General features: G+C 36.8%; 1 protein-coding gene and 1 long non-coding RNA gene across 2 annotated transcripts in view; one reads left to right on the top strand and one right to left on the bottom strand.

Annotated features, from left to right (window-relative positions):
• Positions 1–20,429, top strand: part of LOC132817115 (uncharacterized) — a 167,470-nt gene that overhangs the window by 7,175 nt on the left and 139,866 nt on the right. The gene's annotated exons all lie outside the window — the stretch shown is intronic.
• metap1d (methionyl aminopeptidase type 1D (mitochondrial)) overlaps positions 3,515–20,429 on the bottom strand; it is a 155,110-nt gene continuing 138,195 nt past the window's right edge. Inside the window, exons 7-10 of the mRNA XM_060827294.1 lie at positions 19,215–19,312; positions 6,057–6,104; positions 4,585–4,663; positions 3,515–4,431 (exon numbers count right to left, since the gene is read on the bottom strand). Coding sequence (XP_060683277.1) covers positions 4,347–4,431; positions 4,585–4,663; positions 6,057–6,104; positions 19,215–19,312 — 310 coding nt within the window. The 3' untranslated portion in view covers positions 3,515–4,346. The remainder of the gene's footprint in view (positions 4,432–4,584; positions 4,664–6,056; positions 6,105–19,214; positions 19,313–20,429) is intronic.

Raw genomic sequence — 20,429 nt, 5'->3', positions numbered from 1 at the left:
TTAACGCACAGTCATCTCTATATAACAAATGTCGATTTTTAACATGTGCTGAACACTTTCGAAGCATTTTATTTCCATGACTTATTTTACACGATTTCCCTCCTTTTCTATGGAGACAAAACCGAATTATTTATTTCACATAATTGAGACAGTGCCTGATTTAAGTAGCTGTTGGTTTGTAATCCTAACGGTAGTCATTCCATAATATTTTAAAGGAACAAAGTCGATGCACGTAAGGTTTACTCCTCCAGACCGCACACAGTTAACGGAGGTCCTGTTGCATAAATCAATTAAAGAACTATTTCGGAAGGTTGTTACTAAAACAGAATTCACAATATAATGCGCTCCTGTTGTTGTATCCAAATAACCGTTTCAAAATGAAACACACACACAATCTAAGTTGTGGCACATTTTGTTCTTCAGTACATCACACTTCGCTGTAATTCAACAATTTGAACTCGTATTCCTAAATATAACACTTGGAGGAAATGCATGTTTTCTTCAAATTGAAGAAAAATATGTTTTAGCATTTTATTGAATAGGTTGCGGAAATAAATGACACCGCTTTCTCAGCAACAATGAAGTAATTGCCTGCTGCTGAACAACAATTTCAAAAGATTCTATGAATTCAGATGTTCGCTGTCCCGCTGTTAATAAATTTCTCGAACATTAACAGTAAGTGAAAACTCTTTCACGTACCAGCCCATTGCTTCACTTAACGTCACTGACTGAGAACTGCAATAAAACACTGAAAGATTGACCATGAAAATTTACATGTCAGCTGCAGAAACAGTGCCCAGCCCTGAATGAAATATTTAATTATAATCAACTGTTTAGGTCTATTCTGTATTTTGAGAAAGTCTGTCCTTGGCCAAGCCAATTAGGCACTAAAATTGCGGCTCCGCAAATTGATATGCATATTTATTCATGTGTTAGGTTCATAAAAATATTTGTACTGCAGGCATATTCAACATCTCTCGCTGCCAATGAAGCTTATTAGTGTGAGTTTTATTTACAGGAAGGGAAAAATGTGTAAATATATCAATTTAAGAGTCAACAGGCCAAAAAAACACAGCTATAAATTTTTCCAAACTTAAGAGAACGCCTAGCTACGAAACTTGCATGCTCAATTAAAACCCTTATTTTCTTACATATTTGATTATACACATTTCAATAATGGTACAATAAACTACTTAAATTAACATTAATATAATTTGAAACATCGCAGCAAATTCATCGTTTTTTAAAAAATAAATTTTGATTTGATTCATTTGTTAATTGAATTACAAGTGATAGACCCAGTTACAGGTATAACAAGTGTAACAGGTATAACAAGTCAATGTTGTGGTAACTTGGAGGATAGGTAGAATATGACTGCATCTTAGCAAGGATTTCAAAGTATGCTCGAGCTAGATGGAAGAAACCTGTCTCCGAATCTACCGTCAGCTATAACAGAAAGAACACAGCACCTGTTTCAGATGAAACTTACACCACCAACAGTTTAGGTGTCGATTTGGTTCAATTCCTCTAATATTTAAAATGAACAGAGACATTTTTATCTAAAGATCTTGTAAACAGGCAGAATTAATCTGCTCTGAAATCCACTCGGGGCTAACGTGACAATCTTAACTTAATTCTTCCGACGTGTGTGTGATTGTCTCCAGATGCCACACGAATCCCAACAGCACGAATATATATTTTGTCAAGTTTGTTAAAGCGAGCAAAAATCTAAAGTGCACATCTCCACATTTAAGGGATGCATTGAAGCATTGTAGTCACACTTTAAACGTGTTGTGTTTCTTTCTCTGTATGATCGCTGACCAATTAATGTCTGACCCCGAGGGCTGTTAATCACAGTGCTGTTTTGATAACATCAAAAGTATGTTCAATATAGGAGCACTTGTAAAATTTTGCTTGTTCTCATAATCACAAGTAAGCCGAAGAAGACTAGCAGACTCACTTGCAAATAGATGTTTTTCAGAGCAAACAGAACACAATCTTACGTATGATCTCTAACATTCAGCGTTTAACAAATACCTAAACACAAGATATAACTTTTCTTGCGTGTTACTATCATTAATTATTTAATTACATACACAATTTAAGTGACAAGTCTCATTTCGATAGATTTATGCTTTTATGACCTTTAGCCGAGCCGTAAAAAGGATTAATATTACAAAACAACTTCTAGCTAAATAAAATATGAAGTCATGTTTGGTTTGAAAAAAATGATTCGATTTCTTCCTCCTAATAAATAAAAATGACGGCAATGAGTACACACAGGAATTGGAAACAAAATGGCGTAAACTTTCAACGAGACAATTTTAACCCATGAAAGAGAACCTGCAAATAAAGTGTAAGACAGTGGCAAGGAGAAATCGCCAAACCATTTTGCGCACAGTAATCGCTGATTATTTTCCTGCTGGCTACAGTTACTGTTTTCCACTTCAACGATGATGTGTACCCAAGGCATTCGCTCTTTCCGGTTTATGGCTAGCAAGTTTTAAGATTTAAGCAAAGCTTTCACGAGAAACGTTCCCCTCTTTCAGTAATCACTGATTTTGTTTCAGTCTTTACTGAATTTTGGTTGCTAAAAAAAACAGTACAGTATTATTCAGAATACTTGGGATTTTACAAAATACTAAGTTAAACATGTAGCACACACAATATATCGAATGATCAATGACTGAAATGCTGTAAGGTTTACAATTCCATTCTCTCCGATGCGGCAGGGGTTGGGTTTATAGCAGGCAAATCCCTAAACGTCATAATTAGGGTCAGTGATAATATTTACATGTTTCTTGGAATTAAAATACAGTTTGGTGTGTCTGCTCACTGACCAAAACAGGTATTAAATGCCACCTCTAGGTACATCAAAGTGATAGGAATTTAAATCATTCTTTTTAAGATTAACATTATTTTATACGCAGAGCGAACATTGGAAATTTCAACAGCCAGGGTCTAGGACTAGCGATTCCTGAAATTAATTATTCAATTTTGGTGCATTTTTACAAAATAAAACTGAAAAATGCGGATTAAAAACTCCAGCCGAGATCACATCCCGATTGATTTTCGAAGTACAGAAAATGTTCTTTCAGCGTTTGAAGGGTTTAGCTATAATATTAAACGTAACGATACAGTGACAACGTCCACCATACAAAAGTCAGGCACTTGATAACTGGAGGACCATATTGAATTTCATTACAAAGTGAAAGTGATGGCGATTCAAATACAAACATACCGGCTCTGTCTTATTTATCCACCAATTATTTCTTTATCTGTCTTCCTTATATTCAGAACTCTTTATATTGCAGCAAATCACACTTAACACGCACTCCTGAAAACCCCATATAGTGTATGTGAAATGAATTTGCCATCCCATTCTCTAAAAAATACTGCCAAACAAATTCCGTCATGACCACCTTCATTGCAGATTCTCTGTCATAGAGAAAATAATTGTGCGCTGAAAGTCACATTTCAATACAATATTTATATATATTCTTTGAAAACCTAAGTATATCAACTCTGTTACTCATTTCGATATGATAACCATCATACCTCACGATGCAAAGTTTTCAACTAGTTAGTCCCTGTGGCCATTAACTCAAGATATTCATGCACCCATTCATATGATACACATGGAAGATAGCAAGTAGATAAATTAGACCATCTTTTCACGTTACACAATTTCGACTCCAGTCTTTCGACTCGAAAGAGTTATATCCATCTCGGTATTATCCTTATCGACCAAATGGTAAATGATGTAAATTTGTAGTTTGTAAACACCAGTACGGTTGTCCTTGCTCTACACTTTCTTTTCTGGTTTAGCGTAAATAAAAGGAAGCCTGCTTTCACTATTGAGGCAACACGAGACCAGTTCTTCAGTTAAGTGTAAGCAGAAGTTACAGTTTTCTTGAAAAATAGCTTTCAAACTCAAACTCTAATAGGCGACTAGGTAACGCTGTAATTTGGTTGTTTAAATCGTTTCATATGGTCCCTTCATTTCCACCAGCAAACAAAATACAGCACATCAATCTCCACACATTTGAACAGGCGCTACACCACTGGAAGGGGACAGTACAGATTTGTCCGACCAGCTGCAATTCTGGCACCAATGCACAGAACACATTTATTGGATCATTGTTTTCAAAACATTTATTAAAACGATGCAGCAAATATGGTTTTTCAAGAAAAACAAAACTATCACGGGGAGAAGCACCAAATGCGACAAATGTCCGTCCTGCAGAGAAGACTGTCCACCAGCGACGTTAGCAGTGCCGTCTTGAAACACTCTGGATATAAGGCATATCATTGCTGCATCTGCAAGGGGTCTCTGGTCTTCCTGTTTACTCTGCATCTTCCTCCGGCAATTTGGTTAAAATTTCTGCTCCCTTTGATGTAATTGCTATAGTATGTTCGAACTGTGCTGATCTTAAAAATAACAACATTTAAGCAAATTTAATACGCACGGTACTTGGAAAATAATATATCGACTATATTGAAAAGACAATTACTGAAAGCAACTGTTGGTAAGATAAAACATAATTACTAAAATAAAGTTATCTAAAAAGTTAACACCAGTACCTAAGGCCATCAGCAGACAGTGCAGTCCAGCCGTCCTGCAAAATTCTGAATTCCGTGGATCCTTCCATGAGAATTGGCTCTAGAATTCAGATAATATACACCAGGAGTTCGGCATCGATCACAGGAAATGGAGTCACTTATATCAAATATATTTTCTTTTACGGTTACTCAAGTACAGCTTAACAAAGGAAAAATGTGGTTAGAGAAACAGAAGTTTAAATGATAAATTTAGTAGTAGAACTGAAAGACTTAAAATAGTCCATCTGAAAAGTAGGACTCCAGGGGAAATAAAGTGAGAAATAAAGTTAAAGCAGACTTCTTTATTTAGTGCCTGATAAATATTTGATACAAGTTCTAAGCAGAACTTGAGAGATAAAGTATTAAGGTTAGTCAAAGTACATTAGATGAATTGTTTCATATTCATTAGTTTATTAAAAGATTTAGAACTAATTTTAGCATTTTATGCTAAATCAATGTAAAGTAGTTCTCCTGGCTGCTTTTTTTGTCTGAATTTTGACTTTTTTCCATGCCGTGTCCATGACATTATAATGGTTAATGGGTGTATGTTGCAATGTAATGGCCTCAGTTCAGCCAAACCAGATAAATTGCCAGACATCGATGTATAAAATATAGTTGAATAAGAAAGACAGGACTCTAGGAACATAGAAACAGGAGTAGGCCATTCAGTTGCTTATGACTGACTTACAGGTTAACTCCTTTTCCCTGACTTTGTTCGGCAACCCATAGTACCCTTCCTATCATAGTTCTATTAAGTTCAATTTTGAAAATTTCTCAATTGTCTCAATAGCTACTGTGAGGAGAGAGTTCCAGACTTCCACATCTTCCTTCAAATGACTAGCTCTAATTTTAAGGTTATACCTTCTTGCTCTGAACTCGTTCATCAGTGGAAATAGTTTCTTTCCGCTTTCCTATCAACTCCTTTGATCATGTTAATCATCTTAATCAGATTCCCCTTAATCTATAAAAAGGGTTGAGCTTCAATGAATTAATGGTCATTTTTCGATCTTCACATTTTTATAACCTTACCAAAAATATTGATTACATATAAACATTAAAATTGCTAATTAAGTAATTGGAAAAAGTGATAAAAATGGTTAAACTATCCACTCACGTGAACAGGTTGTGATAATCACAAGCATCAACTCAAAATATTCTATTCTAAAAAAACATTTAAAAATAGGGAAAACCATGCTGAATTACTTTACAACATTCACCAGCAAATTAATGTTTAATAATTGTAAAATCAAATCCAATTTTTAATTATTAAGAAATATTATGGCAGATAAACATGTTATAATCTACATTAATTTCATCCTAATCAGAGTTGTAGAGCTTAAATAGACTCAGAAAGATAAAGCAGTTTACTGAATTTTAGATTTGTGCACAAGATACATTTCCAATGGGCAGATAACATAGTGACAGTTATCAGTTGCAGTGATGACAATATTTACCTATTGTAAATGTCATTCCCTCTTCCATCATCAGGTCATTGGTATTAGCTGTTGTAAAGGCAGAAACAAAGCTTATTCAGGTACGTACACTGGTGATCTGAGAGGCATATCAAGACTAACAATGTACAATGCTGAAAGTTCTTAATTCATTTTTAAAAATTCATTTGTGGGATGTAGGGATTGCTGCCTGGTCAGCATTTATTGCCCATCCCTATTTGCCCTTGAGAAGGGGGTGATGAGGGGCCTTCTTAAACCTTTGCAGTCCACCTGCTGTGGGGTGATCCACAATACCATTAGGGAAGGAATTCAGGATTTTGATCCAATGACAGTGAAGGAACAGTGATATATTTCCACGTCAGAATGGTGGGTGACTTGGAGGGGAACTTGAAGGTGGTGGTGTTCCCATATATCAGCTGCCCTTGTTCTTCTAGATGGAAGTGGGCATGGGTTCAGAAGGTGCTGTTCGAGGATTTTGGTGAGTTTCTGCAATGTACTTGCAGATAGTACACACTGCTGCTACTGAGCATGGGCAGTGAAGGGAATGAATGATTGTGGATGTTGTGCCAATCAAGTGGGCTGCTTTGTCCTGCGGTGTCAAGCTTCTTGAGCGTCATTGGGGCTGTACTCATCCATGGCAAGTTAGGAGTACTATAAGTGCCTTGTAGACGGTGGTCAGGCTTTGGGGAGTCAGGAGGTGAGTTACTCACTGCAGTATTCCTAGCTTCAGTGCATTTATCTAAGGTCTATTTACACCTGTTTAGTAATGAATAAGGACCTTTTGTAAAATTACAATCTAAACATGCTAATTTGTATTCATGTAACAAAACAAATAGCTGAAGATCTGAAACAAAACTGAAAGTGCTGGAGAAAGTCAGCAGGTTTGCCAGCATCTGTGGAGAGAAAGTAGAGTTAACGAAAAGTCCAGTGACCTTTCTTACAGAGATTTGTATTCAAATGTGTATGAATTAATATCACTCAACCTGAACTGCAATGCTTAGTTTGCATAAGATAATTCAACGGTTAATTTTCTGATTGTTATATGAAACTTCTCATAACAAAGCATATGGATTCATTTTATAACGTATGTATTTCAAAAGAACTTCACATTTATTAATAAGAAAACAGTTGATTATGGAAAATGCTCTATTCAAACAGGATAAATAAACAAATGCTTCTCCTCTCCTCATTTGTATTAACAAAATAATAAACAATTGAATTTTAAAACATCCTTATTTAAACCACATAGCTCCCTTTGTTTGGCCTTATGGTTTCTTGTGCAATTTGCATTAAACATAATCAAATGGTTCAATTTCAGCAATATACCTTTATTTGGTAAGTAACAGGATTGTTTTAAGCAGTGGACGATAAAGCCTGTATTGAATGAATATTCATCTTTATTTTTATAATTTGGACAACTAATTCCAAAAATGGGCCTAAATCAACCAACTGTTGAAGGCTGGTTTTAATAAGAATGCACTTTTTGCTGGGAGAGCGTCAAATCTAAAGATGTAAACATAATTTAAGCAATTAAATACTTTGACCATAACCATACACTATTTCATTAAAACATCCAAAGCAAATTTTTAAGATTAGATTAATCTGATTTCTATTCTATTCTACAAATTGTGAAAGAATAAGATGGAAAAATTAGGACTGTTTTTTTTACACAGCAAGTTGTGTGCTACAATATATTGCCTGAAGTGATGCGGAAGCTAATTCAACAGTAACATTCAAAAAGGAATTTAAAATACTTGGAAAGGGCTATGGGAAAAGCATAAGGGAAAGGCAATTATTGACAATATATAGTAATGACTTGAATGAGGAAAGTAAACAATAGACAATAGGTGCAGGAATAGGCCATTCTGCCCTTCGAGCCTCCTCCACTGTTGCCAAGTTTGCAGATGATACAAAATTAGGTAGGAAAGCAAGTGCTGAGAATGACCCAAAGAGGGCACAGGGATATATAAATATAAATATATATAAATATATATATATATATATATATATATATATAGGTTAAGTGAGTAGGCAAATCTTGGCAGATGGAACAATAATGTGGGCAAATGTGAGATTACGCACTTTGATAGGAATAGAGGGGTTGAATATTACTTAAATGGAGAAAGACTGCAGACAACCATGAAACAGAGATATTTGGAGTTGTCTTTTTTTTAATTCACTCTTGGGACATGGGCAAAGTTGGTTGGCCAGCATTTGGTGTCTGTCCTTAGTTACCTTGAGAAAGTGATGGTGAGCTTTTTTCTTGACCTGCTACAGCCCACATGCTGTTGGTTGACCCACAATGGCCTTAAGGAGGGAACTGAATCAATCATAAAAAGCTAGCACACAAGTTCAGCAGGTAACAGGTTTAGTGAATAGAATGTTTGCCTTTATTGCAAAGGGCATGGAGTATAAAAATGGAGTGGCCTTGCTAAAACTATGCAAGACATTAGTCAGACCACAGCTAGAATACTGTAAATTGTTCTGGGCCCCTCAAATAAGGAAAGATATGTTGGCATTGGAGACAATTCAGAGAAGGGGCACTCAGCTGAAGCTGAGCATGGAGGGACTACCTCAAGAGGAGAGGTTAAGTAGATTGGGCCTATACTCACTGGAATACAGAAGAACAAGAAAGTGATCTTATTAAAACATACAGGATTCTTAAGGGACTTGACAGGGCAGATGTGAAAAGGCTGTTTCCCTTATGGGAGAGTCTAGGACCAGGGGGCATAATTTCAGAATAAGGGGCCATCCATTTTTGACAGAGATGAATAGAAATTTCTTCTCTCTGACAGTAATGATTCTATGGAATTATTTTTATCACAAAGGGCTGTAGAGGCTGGGTTGTTAAGTATATATTCAAGGCTGACATAGTATTTTAATCAGTAAGGAAATCAAGGGTTATGAAGAGTAAGCAGGAAAGTGGAGTTGAGATTATCAGATCAATCATGATCTCATTGAATGGGACAGCAGACTCACTGAGCTGAATGGCTTACTTCTGGTCCTATGTCTTATAATCTAATAGTCTTATGAAACTAACAGAACAGCTCTTCCAAACAGCTGAACTAGACATGATGAGCCAGATGGTCTCCTTAAGCGCTGTAAATTTTCATACAGGTCTGCAAGCTATCCTTCCAACTGTCCTCACGTCAGAGATTTCTACACTATGTCAGAGACAATTTGGTCTACTGTGTCTACTGTTTTTCAGCTTAGTTAACTAGTTAAACTGCCAATAGTCACTATGTAGGAATATACAGAGGGGAAACATATATAAATATATAACATGGCTGAAAACAGAGCTGTATTAAGAGCTGTATTTTTGGACAATGTTCACCTACAACCACTGATTTTAGAAAAGTACTCAACGTTGAAAATTCCCAGGTTTGAGTCAGGTGACATGAGTTGGAAAGTCACTAGTGCCTGGCCTGGTAGGATGTCAGTTTACCCTCAGGTTAAGGAGGGAACTTTTAGGCTGAATTCTGAAGTAAAATGAGCCAGTGTTCTTGCTCCTCGTAACTGCTGACAAGCTCATGTTTGGAGTGAGTTTGTGCAGATTTCACTGGAACTTCCTCCACATTAGGATATTCTGCTAAAATTAGAACATGCTTGAGTTATTGGGTGAGGTAATAGAGGAACTGTGTCCCAGCAAAGAATCAATAGAGTCATGGAGGTTTACAGCATGGAAACAGGCCCCTCAGTCAAACTTGTCCATGCCACCCAATTTTCACAATTAAACTAGTCCCATTTGCCTGGATTTAGTCCATATCCCTCCATACCTCTCCCATCCAGGTTGTGAAGATGTGCAGGCTAGGTGAACTGGCTGTGCTAAATTGCACATAGTGTTCAGGGATGTGTAGGTGAGGTGCATTAGTCAGGGGTAAATGTAGTTTAATGGGGAGTGGGTTTTGGTAGGATACCCTTCGGAGGGTTGGTTGGCCTTGTTGGGCCGAAAGGCCTGTTTCCACACTGTAGGGATTCTAAGATGCTAAGATCCACGTACCTGCCCAAATGTTCCTTAAATGACAAAATTGTACCGTCTCCAATACTACCTCTGACAGCCAGTTCCAGAGACTCACTACGCTATGTGTGAAAAGATTGCCCCACTGGACCCTTTTGTATCTCTAACCTTAAAACTATGCCCTTTAGTTTTAGACTTCCCTACATGGAAAGAAGCTGTTACCTATTTACCTCATAATTTCATAGATGTCTATAAGGTCACCCTTCCATCTTCTATGCTCCAGGAAAAAAAAGTCACAGCCTATCTAGCATCTCTTTATAACTTAAACCTTCCAGTCCAGGTAGCATCCTAGTGAATATTTTCTGCACTTTTTCTAGTTTAATAATATCCTTTCTGTAGTACGGTGCCCAGTTACCTATATCTTGTACAGGTGTAACAAGATGTCCCAACTCCTATACTCAATGCACTGACTGATGAACGCAAGTATGCTGAAAGCCTTTTTCACCATCCAGTTTATCAAGATTCTCAATGTATTCCCAGATAACTTTCTTCACTGTTCACTATACCACCAATCTTGTGTTATCTACAAATTTACTAATCACCCCTTCTAAATTCTCATCCAGAAATCAAAATAACAGTGGATCCAGCACTGATCCCTGTGGCACACCGCTGGTCACAGCCCTCAGTTTGAAAATCAACCCTCTATCATCACCATCTGTCTTCTACCTTCAAGCCAATTTTATATCCAATTGGCTAGCTCTCCCTAGATTCCATGCAATTTAACTTTACTCAATGACCTACCATGCAGTACCTTGTCAAAGGCTTGTTAAAGTAAATGTAGATAACTGCCCTTATCTACTTTCTTGGTCATCCCTTCAAATATCTCAAATAAACTCATGAGACACAATTTCCCATGCACAAAGCCATGGTGACTTCTGAAATGAGTCCTTATCTCTCCAAATGCCTATCAATCCTGTCGCTCAGAATCCTCCCTAACAAGTCACCCACCACAGACATTAGGCTCACTGGTGTGTGGTTTTCAGCTATTTACCTGCATTCTTTCTTAACTAATGGCATAACATTAGCCCCCTTCCAATTATTGGGCACTTCACTGGTTTTTGGACTGAAGGAGAAGGCAAATTGACAAGAAAATAAATAGGCACACAACATCAAAGCCAATCTAAAGAAAAAGAAATAACTATTTTAATAGTTTCTAAATTCTTTAGACTCTGTATGGAAGCTAAATTAAGGCCAATGTGAATCAGCAGAGAAGTCTCATTTCTCCTGAATGCCATCTTGTCTGTACATTTGTTTAAAAAGAAACTCCTGTTCTGATGAGCAATATTCCTTGATGCATTCTACAATTAATAAACATCAAACTCTGGCCTTTTTAGACCTATGAGGATCTGTAGAAATCCGATTTTTGGTAGTGTATTTAGTTTTCTGTAAAAGAAGAGCATAATCCTGTTTTATTCAGCATGTTAAGTTGTTTGTAATTAACGGATGGCCGTGGCAGGAGTACGCTGTGATGATACAGGAGAACAAATATGCATCCGCCAACAGCAACACTGGTGTTATGCAAAGGCACACTAAATGTCATTCTTAGCCATCAATTATTGTACTCCAATGGTTTTGCACACATCTGGTAGTAATGTCAAAATGCACAGAAGAAGTGTATGTAGCGTACCACCACCAAGTGTTTCTAGTTTATATTAACAAACTTGATTCAGGAGCTCAGACTGATAAAATTCTCAGATAACATCAAAGAAGGAAAACAGATACATCTGAAGAGTTAGCCAAGAGACCTACAAAATAAACTCTTAAACAACCTAACAGCAGAGATTATTAGCACAATAAATTCACTGCAGATTAGCAAACAAATGTCTTTCAATGATGTTGAAACAAAACAGTACAATACAGTAACAGGCCCTTTGGCCCACCATGATGCCAGTCTAAACAAATTCCACCTGTCAGTATATGGTCTGCATCACTCCATACCTTGCCTGTTTATGTGTATGTCTAAATATCTCTTGAACTTTGCTAATCTACCTACTTCTACTATCTGCCCTGGTAGTGCATTCCAGGCATCTAACTTCTTCTATTAAAAACTTTTCCTTGCACATCTCCTTTAAACCTGCTCCCTTTCACCTTGAACCTATGCCCCCCTAGTATTTGACATTTTCACCCTAGGAAAAAGACTCTGATTATCCATCCTATCAATGCCCCTCATTATTTTATATTCTTCTATCTGGTCACCCCTCAGCCTTTGATGCTATCGAGAAAACAATCCAAGTTCCAAACTCTCCTTCTCGCTAACACATTCAAACCAGGCAACACTTTGGTAAACCTCTGCTACTCCTTCTTCAAAACCTCCGTATCTTTCCTACAATGTGGAGTTTGCACACAATATTCCAAATGTGGCCTCACTAAAGTCTTAAACAACTACAACATGATTTGCCCACTTTTATATTCAATGCCACAACCAATGACGGCAAGCAAGCTACATGCCTTCTTTACCAACCCATCCATTTGCTTTGCTACTTTCAAGGAACCATATACTTTTGCCCCAAGATCACTCTGTATATCAATGCTCCTACAGGTCCTGCCATTGGTGCAGTATGCCCAGTAATTTCATCACTGTAATAAATATAGAAACAAGTATGCTGAACTGTATTGTTCAATTAATGGAATGCTACCTGATGAAGGAGTAGCGCTCTGAAAGCTAGTACTTCCAAATAAGCCTGTTGGACTAAACCCTGGTGCTGTGTGATTTTTAATTAAATTAATGGAGTGCAATTTGGAGGCTATAATCCTATGTTATACAATGCTCTGTTTTAACATATCCTAAGTACAATTTTAGTCACGGATACAAAAAGAAGGCACCCTAGAAGTGTTGCAGGAGAGTCATGATGTTAATCCCCAATGTTAATATGATCAATAAGAGAAACTTAGTTTTTTTTTATCTTTGAAAGGTGGTAATTAAGAGAGGGACTCACTAAAGTACATGATCATGAATAGTACAGAAAAGCTAAATATGGAAATCTATCTTGATAAATCATGAAAGCAGATTAAACTGGTACAATGCAAATTTAAGTCTGGCATTTTGAAGTCCTTCACATAAAGATCAATAAATATAGAACAGCATAGGACAATTGAGACAGAAAATCTGGAATAACAGGAATAATTGATTGAGATTGTAAATATAGTCTGAATGTCCATTTCACAAAATATAACAGATTAATAAAATAGAAACCTCACACAATACACAAAAACACAGGCATCTCAAAATTACTCTGAATAGTTATCTTATGAACGTTCAACTTCTTGCATTATACTGTAGTTAACAAAACGTATTCAAAGTTGGACATGGTGGGTCAGGCCAACATGGAGTATAGTGCCAACTTGCAATTTAGCAATATTATAATATAAAATTGGCACCATTGTGAATTTGGCACTGTACTCACTGTGAAATCAGTATAAACATTTTAAAATCAAAACAGACATCACCATTAATTTCTACAGCAATCAGAAAGCAGAAACATCTGATCTGTTAAAATCCTTTGGATCTTTAGAGACTACCTCAACAACTTAAAGTAACAAAGCAAGAAAGAAATCGAGGACTTTTGTCGGCCAAGTCTTTAAAGCTGTCAGCTCGATGTTCATTGTTGGTCAAGAAAGTAAATAAAATTTTGAGATGTATACCTAAGGTGTGATTTGTCATAGGAGGCAATGTTAAAAAGTTACATCTGACCTTAATGATCCCCTATTTGTAGTTCTGAATACAGTCTTGGCCACCATAATACACAGTGCTACTGGAAACAATCCAGTGAAAACAACATGGCAAATTCCAGAGCTAAGAGTTCTGAAATATATGAAAAGATTTTCCACCCTGCAACTTGACTGTCAGAGGAAGAAGAGGGACACGCTGAAGTATTTTTCTCAAATTTCCAAGATTTCCAGATTTGAATTTTAAAAAAAATCATGCATAAAACTGTAGACTTTAAGAGACACTAAGGGCCAAAGAAAAATAGAAATATGCTGTTTTGCTGAGGACTGGTAGGTTGGGTTGACTTCATTACCGACCTGAAACTGAACACAACTTTAGCACATATGTAGATTACCACAGAGATCTTGAAGTTGCTATTGACAGTCAGTGTTCTGTCATAGGTTGCACTGGCATTTATCACTCTACCCCACTATCACTTCTCACAGAAAAAGTACTTACTGACATCAGTGAAAACAAATTCCCATTCCCATGTCACTGTCAGAATTCCATGAAATGATTTAGAGTAATGGGGTCATACAGCAAGGAAACAGACTCATCAGTCCAACCAGTCCATGCTGAACATAATCTCATACTAAACTAGTCCAACCTGCCTGCTCCTGGCCCATATCCTTCCAAATCATTCCTATTCATGTACTTCTCTAACTGTCTTGTTAGATCAGTTATAACCGGGTTCTAATAGTGATGGGATTAATAAAATGTGATGAACAACAGAACTAATTAAAATTATAATTGTGAAGTGCTACTAAATTAGTAATTAGTGATTTTCAAAGCTAATTTTTTAAATAAATTATTTTCTGAAAGAGGATTTCTCCAAATATTTTAGCTTATAACTTTGCCTCATCGCTGTTCCAATACTGAACTTGGAACTATTTTAAGAAATAATTTTATTTTAATGCTGCTTTATTTCTAGTTGTGTCTCTGTGCAAACCCTTTAATGACATCATCCTAGCTCTTTGCTGAGAATTCTGCAGGAATGAATGTGATAATCAATTGCAATAACCACTGCACGACAACAGAGGTGAAATTCTCACCTGGAAGATTGCTAAATTTATATGTGATACTAACTTCAGCAGTGAGTGCATTATCTTGCTACCTGCTGCAAAGCCCAAAATTTAGGAAATTGATTAACTGTAATGAAGATGAAAAAGAAAACCATGGAAAGCTTTAAAAAAAAGAAACGGATGAGATATTGTTAGTAACAGCAGAGGTACTGAAGAGGTACTTTGCATCCATTTTCAGAGCAGAAAACCCGAGCAGCATACCAGAACTTCAAAGCAGTCAGAGAACAGAGGTGAGTTTAGTGGCCATTATTAAGGATAAGATGCTGGCAAGGTGAAAGTCTGTGGGTGGAGAAATTACCTGGACAGGTGGACATCATTCCAAAATTTTGAAGGAGATAGCTAAGGAGATTGTAGAGGCATCGGTGGTGGTCTTTCCAGAATCACTGGTGTCAGGCAGGGTCCCAGAAGTTTGAAAAATGGCTAATGTAAGACTCCTGTTAAGAAGGGAGGGAGGCAGAAGACAGGAAACTATTGGCCAGTTAGCCTGACCTCAGTAGTTGGCAAGATTTTAAAGTCCATTATTAAGCATGAGATTGCAGCGTACTTGGAAGTGCTAAGTCAGCATGGCTTTGTAAAAGGGAGGTCATATCTGACAAATCTGTTGGAATTCTTTGAGGAGGTAATTAGGCAGGTTAGACAAAGGAAAGCCAGTGGATGTGATCTATTTAGATTTCCAGAAGGCCTTTGACAAGGTGCCACAGAGGAGGCTGCTAAATAATAGGCCATGGCGACAGGGCAAGGTACTGGCATGGAGAGAGGATTGTTTGACTGGCAGAAGACAGTAAATGGAGATAAAGAGGTCTTTTTCAGGATAGCAGCCAGTGGCTAGTGGAGTTCCTCAGAGGTCCGTGTTGGGACAATGACCAACGTTATACATTAATGATTTGGACAAAGGAATTAAGGACATTTTTACTAAGTTTGCAAAGAAACAAAGATAGTTGGAGGAACAGATAGTGCTGAAGAAGCAGGGAGGATGCAGAAAGACTTGGACAGGCTAGGAGAGAGGACAAAGAGGTGGCAGAGAGAATAGAATGTTGGTGAGTGTAAGGTTATCCACTCTGATATGAAGAATAGAAGCATGAACTGTTTTCCAAATGGGGAAAGGTTTTGGAAATCTGAAGCAGAAAGGGACTTGAGAATCCCAGGATTCTCTTGAGGTTAACATACAGGTTCAGTTAGCAGTTAGGAAGTTAAATGCCACGTTAACATACATTTTAAGACGGCTAGAATATAAGAGCAGAGATGTACTGCTGAACTCATTGACGTAGAGTGTTGTGGTGGTCAAGTCACTGAGCGTATTTAGGACAGAGATAGCCAGGTTCTTGATTGGTAAGGAAATCAGTGGTCATGGGTTTGGAAAGCACAGTAGCCACAATCAAATGATGGAGCAGACTGGTTGGGCCAAAGAGTCTAATTCTGTTCATACATTATGATATAATCAACCACAACAGACACAAAAGTTATTAGTTTTAGACTAACAGTAAAGCTTAGATGGCTAGACTAGAAAGAATAATGGTCTCTTCCTTCTCAAAACATTACTCTATTACTTGCATGTGTTTACAATAGGTTATACAATCATTCATTTCTAAAGGGTAAATCAAAGTATATTGCAGTTTATTCTACTGTGTCATTAATAAAGCAAGAAAAACACATATCCAGTTTTTATTCAGATTTCCACACAATTCATGGGAAGCAGAACATAGAATTCAGAAAATGAACATCATATGTGCAGGTATCTAACACAAATGTTAATGTCCAGTTTACAGGTCCTTCTGCAATAATTTTATTATTTCATTCATATGATGAGAATAGCTGGAACATTATTTAAAAATCCTAAATTAATTGAGAAATACTTAGTTAACATAGAGCTCCTTTTATTTACATCTCTATATCACTATTCCCTTCAATGTAAGCTACAAGGCAGCAACTGATCTCCTATCTCCAGGGTGTAGATGTAATATTGTTCTGGAGCAAAGTAATTAGAAGTTTGAGTAAAATGCCAGGTGCTGCTGAATCACATTTTTCATGCAGAATGCTTTGCAGAGGCTAGGCTGTTCAACATGTCCTCATCAGGAGGTGACAGAAGGATTTGTGGGGGAGGGCTTCTATTAAATGTCTTGAAAACAAATTAGCTTTTACAATACAACTCTTAAATTGCCAAAACTGCACATTTTGCTTTTTACAAAGACATTTAAGTAAACAGATTTCACCTGCCTCTAGTGTATGCATGTGCTGGCTTTCCCAATAACATTTACTGTGATTTACAGTTGCTGGCTTGCTGTGTGTAAACATATTGTAATTTGTATCAGAAGATTTCAATTTGCGTCAGCAGGATGCAAATTCATTCCACACCAATCATGGAAACAAGGTTCAAGTTAAGCTTTGCTCAAAGAGAATCAAGACTTTGTTAAACAGTTCATTTTCTCTGAATTCAATACAAATGCATTTGTTTCTACATTATTTAATCACTCACAAATGAGATTCAGGTTATTTGACCAATGTCATTACCTGGTTCATAAAGCTGAAAAGGGTGTTAACTATTAGTCTGATGGAAAGCAATAAGACAAGTTGTCCTTTCATGTATTTATGTTAAAGCTGTAGTTGTTTTGTGTAATCCGTGTCATATTTGTTGTTTCTAAAAAAAAAAATGGTGGTGGAGAAAATTTGCTTTCACCAAAATCTTTAAATAGTTGAATTGGTAAAATATTTAACTTTTGCAGTGGATCTGTACTTACTAAGTAAAATGGAAGGTGGATAGTTTTGCAGCTAGCACATTCACATAAGTTGCAAAGCATGCCGATATTTGTTTCTGATAACCATCAGATTTGAATCAAGCAAAAGTAGGCTTCTTTTATTATCTTTAAGAGAAGTTTTAATTATTGACATTCGTGTAAATAAAACATAGCAGGCTAAATGCTTCCCCAATTGCTTTACAATGCATTAAAATAGGGTTAAACCGTAATAAGGATATTAAAAGGTAATAATTCCTAAAAGAAATTTAAATTCCTGCTTCCAGTTTTCATCCCAACAGTGGCAGTCATGCCTTCCGTTGCCCAGACCCTAAGTTCTGGAATTTCCATGCCAAACCTCTCTGCCTTGATTCTCTTTTAAATCTCCTTGAAATTTCTGTTTGACAAAGTCTTTCAACACCTATTGCATAATTTCCTTATGTGACTGGATTTCAAATTTTGTGGATAAGGTTTGTTGTGGGATTTTACTTACTTTGTTACAGGTGCTATATAAACACAAATTATTATGACAAATATTTGTATTCAATCTTCACATATCTCCAACAACTTTCACCTTTGTCAGAAGCAAAGCTTGGCTCAGTTGAATTTTTGAAGTTCAAAATCTTTGAATTAAGATTGGGATGTATGCATAGACATGTATGTTGACTTTTCCATCCAGAACAACTGGTCTCTTAAGAAACATTAACATTCTGATATTCAAATATGCAGACTCAAAATGTAGATTTACACAAATTAAGATACGAGGATAAAATGGTGAGGGCAGAGGTTCAAATTTTTAAAAAGAGGCAGAAAAGTTTTCATAGAACACAGAAATAGGTATACTCTTCTTCATATTGACACATTAGTTGCATGAGAGATGCATACAGAATGCGCTACATACTCACCAGATATTGGTTAATTTTCTGTGTTAATCAATCTTGCAGAAGATGACACAAAGAAAATGTTTCATAACCATAATGGGAATGACAAAGTTAAAGAAGAGTTAAAGACATTCAGAAAGATGTAAAGGTTTAGAGAATTGGCAATAAATACATATTTGGATATGAAGATACAGAAATAATAAATGCAAGATGAGAAAGATCATTTTGTCCATCTTAGCTTGTGTCCAGAAAGCAACTACGGTCTCTTGCTCCCGCCAATCCCCAACCCCACAGTACACACAATGCTCCTATCATGTAAAGAGTTATTTTCAAAATTGTACGAGCATTTGCGCCTTTAGGAACAAACCAGGAAGTTGTGTGTGTTGACCACACTTGTGAGGAAGAATATTCTTATTGCCAGTTCCAGAAAAGTATCTTTCTAGTTGGAACTGTGCTGCTATAATTAATATCGTGGGCAGATGACCTGCAGTTGACTTGACCTTCGCCTATGCACGAGTTCATATCTAATACAATAAGTCAGAACATTATGCTTATAACACGTACCTGCAGACAAATGAAATAAGTAAGCTATATGAAAAACTGTTTGGATTCTTATTTAAACCTCTCTATTCTATATTTTAAGACATTATGAAATAACAAGAAACAACAATTCGGTTAAAGGACCCTTACAAACATTTAAGAAAATTATTATTTCAACTCAGAGAATCAAAGTATAAATACTTACCATGATGCCAAACTTCAGGATGCCCATGAAAATAAGAGCCTATCCCATGGCCGATGAAATAAGGACAAACTTGCAGTCCATTGGAATCTGCTATCTTACTATAAATAATAACAAAGAAATAATCTGTTCTGATATTTTCGCATGAATCTGTTATTTTATTTCTAACATATGTTTATTCATAAAAACTATATATACATGTATATATGTGTGTATATATATACATACACACACGCACACACATATATACATTAAAACAGTTCTGTACAGTCTTTGCATATGGAGAAACAAACAAAATTGGAGTATGACTTTCCAACAAACCCAAGGCATTTCTTACTCATGCAAGGTACTACTTACATATATTTGAGGCATGGTGGTGGTGGGGGTCTGATAACTGAATGGACCCCATTGTAATTTGGCTGAAAGACCTCACATGGTAGTCTGTTACCACTATTTCTTGGCAACAGCTACCCCAAGAGAATATCTCTCTGCATATTCTCCTGCCCTTTGGAATGTGCATGTCTGCAACTCTCAGTCGAGGTCACCTCCTTGCACTGGAAAACCAACCAGTTTTGGGAAAGACCAAAGAGTGTCTTTCACTGAATTGATGGTCCTCCGGGTGCAATGAATCAGGTACTGAATTCCATGCATTCCAGCCAGAATTTTCTCAGGTCTCTGTCAGTACAGCTTTTTAGTGGTGGTGGAAAGGTGGACCTTGAGTTTTACTTTGAAAGTCAATTGGCTAGATTTGCTTAATAGGGAGTTCTGTGACACCTTTAAATACAACTGTAGACCAGACAGCATGTAAATGATTGCACCGTAGTTTCAAAATACTGCTATAAAGTGGGCATGTAAGGTATATAAGATCAGCATGTGTTGACAAGATTCTGATACTCCATCAGTTCTTCTTTAAGGGAAACATTTTAATTGCAATCAGTATCAGCTACTGAGTTCAGTAGGCTTCTGGGGATACAATGGTAAAAAGGTAAGTACTTTGCTTTTGGGTCTTGAGGGTGGGGTTGCAAGGAGAGGAGGCTGGGGTGACTGGAGGTAAGATATGGCAACGGTATCATTCAAGATCAGAGACGGTTACAGAGAGTGGTGAAGTCGGCCTGGATAATCACAAAGGCCATCCTCTCATCTATAGAATCCATCCACCAGGCTCGCTATCAAGGAAAGGCCACCAGCATTGTCAAAGATCCATCCCATGCTGGCAAT

Source organism: Hemiscyllium ocellatum, chromosome 7, assembly GCF_020745735.1.
Source record: "Hemiscyllium ocellatum isolate sHemOce1 chromosome 7, sHemOce1.pat.X.cur, whole genome shotgun sequence".
Taxonomy (NCBI): Eukaryota; Metazoa; Chordata; class Chondrichthyes; order Orectolobiformes; family Hemiscylliidae; genus Hemiscyllium; species Hemiscyllium ocellatum.
The sequence above is the reverse complement of the archived record's forward strand: the minus strand, read 5'-3'. Positions and strand labels throughout refer to the sequence as shown.